At 40.7% G+C, this 8,283-nt stretch overlaps 1 protein-coding gene across 1 annotated transcript in view; it reads left to right on the forward strand.

The window, feature by feature from the left end:
• The window catches only part of ELAPOR2 (endosome-lysosome associated apoptosis and autophagy regulator family member 2), a 192,671-nt gene extending 184,639 nt beyond the window's left edge, over window positions 1-8,032 (forward strand). The window contains exon 22 of the mRNA XM_062179066.1: window positions 5,933-8,032. Within this exon, the coding sequence (XP_062035050.1) occupies window positions 5,933-5,992 (60 nt within the window). The 3' untranslated portion in view covers window positions 5,993-8,032. The remainder of the gene's footprint in view (window positions 1-5,932) is intronic.
• The last annotated feature ends 251 nt before the right edge of the window (window positions 8,033-8,283 follow it).

The following is an 8,283-nucleotide window of genomic DNA, read 5'->3' on the forward strand; positions in this document are numbered from 1 at the left end:
TTCCTACTCAAGATTAAAATAGGATGAAACAGAAGAATGAAAATGCATTTCAAATATTTATAGCAGGATAGATGAGTGACAAAGAATTAGAGTTATAGTTATTTAGTAACCATTTTCTTTTATTCTCCAATTTTGACACATAAATATAGGAGATTAAGAAGAATCTTCCATAAATGCTTATTAAATTTTTTCTTTTATTAATATGGTAAAGTATGATTGCTATGGAACAATAAATATGTACTGATTGTTGAGAGCTGAGAATTTTCCTATACTTGCAAGCCAACAGTGAGTCTGCCACAGTTTCATGGATACTTTATTTATTTCTAAAGATTTATTTTATTTATTGTAAAGACAGAGTTACAGAGAGAGGTAGAGCCAGAGAGAGAGTGAGTGAGAGAGAGAGAGAGAGAGAGAGAGAGAGAGAGGTTTTCCATCTGCTGGTTCACTCCCCAAATGACTGCATTGGCCAGAGCTGAGCTGATCCGCAGCCAGGAGCCAGGAGCTTCTTGTAGGTCTCCATCATGGATGCAGGGGCCCAAGGACTTGGGCCATCTCCACTGCTTTCCCAGGCCATAGCAGAGAACTGGATCAGATGTAGAGCAGCACCCATATGGGATACCGGCACTGCCAGCTGGGGCTTTAACCCACTGCGTCACAGCATCAGCCCCTCATGGATACTTTAGCAGATGTAAGAGTCTTGATGAGAAACAAAGGACAGTTTGGTATTCACAGAGAAGTCCTAGCATTTATCCCAGTTCCCACAGGGTTATGTGCAGAGGAAATGATAACGCCTGATTGCCTTATAGGAGAGGAACCCAAAGTCTGGGAATTTGAGTCTTCAAAGTTGGCAGGAATCTTGCCCATCTTTACCTCCAAAGGGAGCTGTGGTCATTATTGTACTGGACAGGTAGCATGCTATGGGAGGGCTATGGGAATGAATTTTTGATTGATGTTTTTCTGGGACAAGAGCTGGGGGCATACTTTGCTCATTTTGATAGATTTCCCAGGAAGCTTAAGGGAAATGGCAATCAAATTATGATTACAACACATGGTGGATACGGTAGAACCTAAGTCAGTTGTCTTGAAGACATTTGCAGCAGTGTGAGAGAGCCATATCAAGTGTTTTTCTTCTAGGAAGGTGACTTTGAGAAACAAATGATCTTTCTTTTTTTGTTAAAGGTTTATTTATTTGAAAGGTGGAGTTACAGAGAGGGAGTAGCAGAGGCAAAGAGAGAAATCTTCCATCCACTGGTTCCACAATGGCTGGAGCTGGACCATACTGAAGCCAGGAACCAAGAGCTTATCTGGGTCTCCCATGCATGTGCAGGAGCCCAAGCATTTGGGCCATCTTCCACTGCTTTTCCAGACGTATTAGCAGGCCGCTGGATCAGAAGTAGAGCAGTTGGGGCTTGAACCAGCACTCACATGGGATGCTGGCAACACAGTCAGAAGCTTGACCTGCTATGTCACAGTGCCAGCTCCTGTGTACCCCATCTTTGCCCATGTAGGCCATGGTAGGGGAACTAGGTTAGCAGTGCACTCAGTAAGTGGTCATTAACCCTGTGATCTAGGATCATGATAATCTAACAAGATAACCACACAGGCAAATTGGAACTGTGTTTGAACTCTTAGGACCCCTTCTGGCTCGGCTATGACTAGAGGTTTGAACCTCTTAGGACCCGTTCTGGCTCGGCTATGACTAGAGGTTTTACCCAAGCGGCCCTGGGCTTGCTGTTGGAGTAAATAATAGCATATCATGCCCAGCGAGAGTCATGCAGAGTTCTGGGTTTTCAGATAATTGTATTCAACCTTATGTAAGATATGTATGTGCATCTGCACACACACACACACACATAGGAGATCTTCAAAAAAGTTGATGGACAATGTGTATTATGAAAAGACGTGTGCATGGCTTTCAGAATTTCTTTGCAGTAAACTTACCTTCTATTTTCATTTTTCACTAATGTTTTTAAGTACCTCTTGTGTATCTGTGATATATGTATAATATATGCATATACTGTATAATGTCTAATTTCCCCTTTTCTGATCATGAAGTGGCTGAGAGAGATCCTCCTTCTCTGTGGATAGCTGTATTTAGTGAACAGGGTGCCTTACTGAAGTGTGTACCGCAGGAGGGGATAAGGGAGATGGAGCCAGAAGTCCTCCTCAGTCACTTTCTGAGGAGGCTGTCTAACGCTCAGTGACAGTAGGAGGCATGAAAGGCCCATTGACTATCTCTACTCTCAGTCCATTTCTGTGTAGCTTTTTAAGGAAAAATTTGTACCATTGTCAAATTTCAAATGATCCATAAAACCACAAGATTTATACAGATTTTTTTTCAAGAACTAAAATGGAGTGGCTAGAATTAGCTGATCGGACTGGAACAGCAGCACTATACCTGAACAGCTATCACCTGTGGTCAGACACCACCCAAAGAAATGGTCCAAGGTATGAGGTCGTCATTTTACCAGGGGGAAAATGGTCAGTTCTTGACATGAGTCCCACGTCCCAGGTCTGCCATGCTGTGGCCGCCCCCACTTCAGAAAAATAGTCCTTGACTGTGTGCTCAGTCTATGATGATAGATGCATTGCTGTATTGGGCAAAATGATGGATTCATGCAGTCTCTCTTACGCAGTCTGTATAAGGAGCTTGGTTGTGTTTGGGCATCATTTACATAGTTAGCACTTGGGTATCAAAGAGTCCAGGAACTTATGTGAAGTCCTAACTCAGCAAAATAGTTTATAATTTTTAATTGCTATGTTATGTAGGGTTTTTTTTATCTCATGTATATCTGCATTATGTTCTAAAACCACAGTTTATTTGTTATTTCTCTTGCACTGCACTAGGTTTGTGGGGTCTTCTTTATAGATTTATTTTTTCCTGATTTCTCAGCAATTAAAGATATCTTCATTTTATTTTTTTGTTTGTTTCCTTTGCTTATTCCACAGTCTTTTAGAGGGCACTGTAGGACACTTGGCCAGGTTCTGAGGCCATGTTAAATTAGACACAGTTCCTTCTCTCACACACATCACACACGCGGTCATGCAGTGTGGTAAGAACAGGAGCAGGTCTCTCGAAGTGCATAAGAGAGGCAGTGTCGTGTGGAAGGTAGTGACAAGGGAAGGAGAAGCTTCTGGAAGAAACTGGCTTTTGAGGAAATTGTTGAATTTAGAGCTTGAAAAAATCATCCTCTGTGACATTCTCATTTAATACATAAGTTAGAGCCAGAAAGTCTCAGTTATTTGTCCCGTGGAGTTTACACAGGAATTAAAACCACATGTTGGAGAGTGAACCAATGGAAGGAAGACCTTTCTCTCTGTCTCTCCCTCTCACTGTCTGTAACTCTACCTCTCAAATAAAATAAATAAAATCTTTAAAAAAAAAGTCAGAGTTACAGAGGGGGAGAGCAAGAGAGAGAGAGAGATCTTCTATCTGCTAGTTAACTCACCAGCTGCAACAGCTGAGGGTGGGCCAAGCCAAACCCAGGAGCTGAAGGTCTCATCCAGGTCTGCTACATGGGTGGCCGGGGTCTGTACCTGAGGCATCTTCCACTGCTTTACCAGGCACTTCAGCGGGGAGCTAGATTGGAAGTGGAGCAGCTGGGATGCTGGTGTTGCAGGTAGAGGCTTAACCTGCTGTGCCACAATGCCCTAGTACCTTTTCATAATTGTATTTCCATAGCCTACCATGTGCTGGGCGTTGAGTCATATCTTGGGAGTTAAAAAAATAGACAAGATGTAATTCCTACCATCAAGATGTCCTAGTAAATTAGTGGCATTACTTAACTAGTTGTACACACACGCAAACCTGTGTACGCACATGCACACACAAACATATATGTATCAAAGCATTATCATCAATAAGAGAAAAACGCCATGCGGATGCAGAGGAAATGGAAGCTAGAGCCCTATGTACTCAACATGATTTCATAAAGGGTTTTCAGTCTTTTACTTTGAATATTTCCTTAAGGGTAACCAACAGATGTCTGATCCTCATCCCCTTGGGAACATGTGTACCAAATCTTCTTCTTTTTTTTTTTTTTTTCTTTTTGACAGGCAGAGTGGACAGTGAGAGAGAGACAGAGAGAAAGGTCTTCCTTTTTGCCGTTGGTTCACCCTCCAATGGCCGCCGCGGTAGCGCGCTGCGGCCGGCGCACCGCGCTGTTCCGATGGCAGGAGCCAGGTGCTTCTCCTGGTCTCCCATGGGGTGCAGAGCCCAAACACTTGGGCCATCCTCCACTGCACTCCCTGGCCACAGCAGAGAGCTGGCCTGGAAGAGGGGCAACCGGGACAGGATTGGTGCCCCGATCGGGACTAGAACCCGGTGTGCCGGCGCCGCAAGGCGGAGGATTAAAGGCCACAGAATTTTGGATTTCCTTTCTACTTATGGTTGATGGCTAAAGCCTTTCCTTTCAGTATGCTGTGAACTCCCTGAGGATACATTTTGTGCTCGTTTTTATATTCCTGAAATCTAATCCTGCCCCGGCAGTTCACTGAGTACTTAATAAATATTTGAATTATCATTTGTTATTCTAAAAAAAAATTAAAGGCTGATCAACATGAGACTTCAGCAAGTTCCTACAGAGCCTGTAAGTTGGAGCACTGATTAGATCTATGGTCTGCTCTCCCAGAGGCTTGTCATCTTAGTAAAGGCAGGGAAAAGTGGTATGCTGATGTGATTTTTTTTTAATAACCCTGACCCTGAAGCTCTTGACTTCTCCATTCAAAGGAAAGCAAAGCAAAAGCAGCCTTATCCTACCTGACAGACATGCAACTTCTCCTTCTATTCTTAGTTCATCCTTCCAGTTTAGACACACAACCATCTGCACCAAGGACTGGACAACCTCCTGTTTATTTTATTTAAAAATAATCTAGTTGAATTCATTGAAATATTCTCTTTAATAGTATTCTTCCTCCACCTTATTCCACGATCATTAGGAGAAATCTATATCTCCTATTTGTCTTTTTCATTTTCTTTTAAATATTTTATTTAAGAGCTAAAGTTATAGGCAGAGAGAGGGAGAAACAGAGAGAAAGTTCTTCCATCAGGTGGTTCACTCCCCAAATGGCCGCAATGGCAAGAGCTGAGCTGATCTAAAGCCAGGAGCTAGGAGCTACTTCTGGGTCTCCCTCACAGGTGCAGGATACCAAGCATTTGGGCCATCCTCTACTGCTTTCCCAGGCCATAGCAGAGAATTGGAATGGAAGAGGTGCAGCCGGGACTAGAATGGGTGCCCATTTGGGATGCTGGCATCACAGCTGGAGGCTTAGGCCACTATGCCACAATACCAGCCACCCTATTTTTCTTTTTCCCCATTGAAGAACAATTGATTTTAGTAGGCTACATTTTAGATATATTCAGTAATAAATACCAGCATGATATTTGAGTCAAACTTTTGATCTATTTTGTAAGCGGACTGGTTAGTAACTTTAGTAAGGATACACCCAAAATATTTCCCCCCAAAAAAGCGTAACAGTGAATCTGAATGATTTTTTAATCATATTGATATTCTACTTAAATTCTTTCTGCTGTTATTTTCCTGATTTTTCAGCCTATGCTATCCATTTCTGTCAATTCTATGTTGTCCACGATGCACATGACAAGGTTGTTTGTTTCTGCACCAAGGTCAGGGGTACCCTTAGGAAGGATCTCTGTGGTTTCTTCACAGCTTTGTCTCTTGATAGCTATTGTGATCATGTGTTTGCTTCTATTTTAGAACTGTCTGTCTTATCTCTTGGACATCAAAAGCACCCTTCAGGGTAGGCATGCTTTTTTGCTTCATATCTGCCACCCTACTTCAAATGTGAAATCCTAATTACAAGTGGCAGGTGCATAGACTAGAATGCTCTCTCCAGCTGAACGTGTAAGATCCTAAAATTTTATTGGAATTTCAGTAAGATGATTTTGATTTTGTAAATATTTTTTTCGTAGGAAAAAGAAGACCATTTTGAATCTGTTCAACTGAAATCTTCAAGATCCCCCAATATATGAAGAGACAGTGCTGTAGCCTGCAGAATAAGGAACAAAGAAACCTGCTCTCTAGTTTTACAGGACTATATTGTAGGGCCTGTCCCCACATCTGTCACACTGGTGATCTCACCGAGGAGGGCCGTGCTGCTGAGAAGGGGAGGAAGTTGGAATGTTTGATTGCCTTATCACATGGTCAAGTGCATTGCCAAAAAAAAAGAGAAAGGAAAGCAGATGATTTGGGTCTCAACTGAAGATGAAGCTTAACTCAGGAAGAGATTTATCTGTATATACACGTAACTGAAAACCAAGTTTAAGCCCACCAGTGCACTGCTGATGCATGCCATAGAAGTAATGGGTCACTTTTATTCTTTATACTGTCTACGTAAAAATTGTGCTTTGGAGGGCAGATGTGAGCATATGTGTTATCCCAATTATGTCTTTTCTTTATTTATATGTTGGGGAAGATTTGAGAAAATTTTTAAGGTATCATTATTTTCCCATTATTTATTTTACCAACTTAAAATATCTTTTCTATTAAAAATGGAGAGCAATGAAAGACAATAAATTTTTCATTTTTTTCCACAGGGTATCTATTCTTGATTTTAGAAGCTTAAATAATCAGTAAAACTCTAGGAAGAGTTAGACTGTGCTTGGGTTATTTAAACTTATAATCGCCTTTGAAATTCCATCCTTACTGAAACTGATAAGAAGGGCTTGACTGAAAGCTTGAAGGAATCTTAAAAGGAAAAAAAAAAACGGCAAGGAGAATATTTTAACTTTCCATTAGTGCAAACTAGCTGCTCTGTCATCAAAGTTAAATGGCTTAACATCGTTTGTGCAGGGCTTGAAGTACAAAATGAGTGAGAGAGCTTGTTGATCAGATTCCTTGAAAAATCAAGGAGAAAGTGCAGTGACTTGTCAGTAAGCGCAGATGACTGTACAAAGATGTTAGCATCACTTCATGGTCTTCAGAAAGTGTCAGTGGGACATTTGGCCCACGCAAGTGCCACATGTCATATGATTATTTTTCTTCTACCAGACTTTGAGAATCATCACCTTTTGAGAAGTTTTGTTGTTTGTTTTTGTAAAACAATAAGGCAAGAATTTGATTTTGGAAATTGCATATAGTTGTATTTATAATGATGTTTCATAAGTAACTATGAAATGAGTATTGTTCCAAATCAACAGTGGTCCAGATAATTGTGGTATTTCCTCTTACAGATTACTAGTATTAGTACGACTTGGTTGTTTTTGTTGAGAGGAGTTTGAATGAAGTTGAATTTCTTTGTTTTAGATCTGTGGGGGACAGGAGTTTGCTGGCTGTTGAGGGTCTAAGGTGCTGTGGTTTGTTTCCAATGAATAGTAATCCCTATAGCTCTTGATGCAGTTTTAAAGAAGGCTGTGATGGGCTGAAAGGCTGGCATATGGATAAAGGGTGTTGAATGTTCTTCCACAACCATTTCACTGAAGTGTGACTTAGAACTTTTCATTCTGTGGGTAGTATCTTTCATGTTTCTGGAAAATGGGAGAACAAAATGATTGTGTTCACTTGACTGGTGGGCAAAACACCAGACCTTTCTGCTATTGAATGAACGTTTGTTTTGTGTACATCTCTATTATTGTGTTCATGAGTTTTGAAGAGGTTGCCATTATTTTATTGTTTGTTGAGGGATTCAGGAGGGTGTCACTTGGCATAAACTTTTTTTTTGCATCTAATTTCTTGAAGCTTTTTATAAAGAAGGAATTATTTTGGCATTGCCTGTTTTTATCCCAGTAACAGAGTGCTGACGAGCCTTTCTCCATCTTGATTAAAATTTAAACAGAAGAATGAAAAAGAAAACATTTGAAATGCACCCTTTCAGAAGAAGCTTGAAAGGCTGTACAGACCGGACAGGTCGGTTTCTGCAGTCACCTGTCACCTCTTTCTTCATCTTCAGCTGTGCTCAACATGTATGTTCCAAGCCATACAGATAATTGGGATTTGCTCCCAGGTGGCTTCTTGCTTCTTGCCACTGGACTAAAATCTCTGACATGTCAAAAATGCCTTAAATTTTAATGAGCTCTCTGAAAATGTAGTTGATATTGAAACATTTATTTTATTTCTAATTTTAGGTATTAAGTAGATTTTGTCAGCTCAGTCCCATATTTGGAAAGAGCTGCCTTTTCCTTTGGATTCTAGTGGTTTGTCATTTTATTTGAAAGCACTGAAGAAGTATGTCAGAGAGGATATTATGATGAAAATATTCAGACCAGTCCTGGCTATAAAAATCATTTTAGTTTTATGTCTTTGCAAAGCTCAGTGAAATGTTGAA

The sequence above is a fragment of the Lepus europaeus genome, chromosome 20 (genome assembly GCF_033115175.1).
Source record: "Lepus europaeus isolate LE1 chromosome 20, mLepTim1.pri, whole genome shotgun sequence".
Classification (NCBI taxonomy): domain Eukaryota; kingdom Metazoa; phylum Chordata; class Mammalia; order Lagomorpha; family Leporidae; genus Lepus; species Lepus europaeus.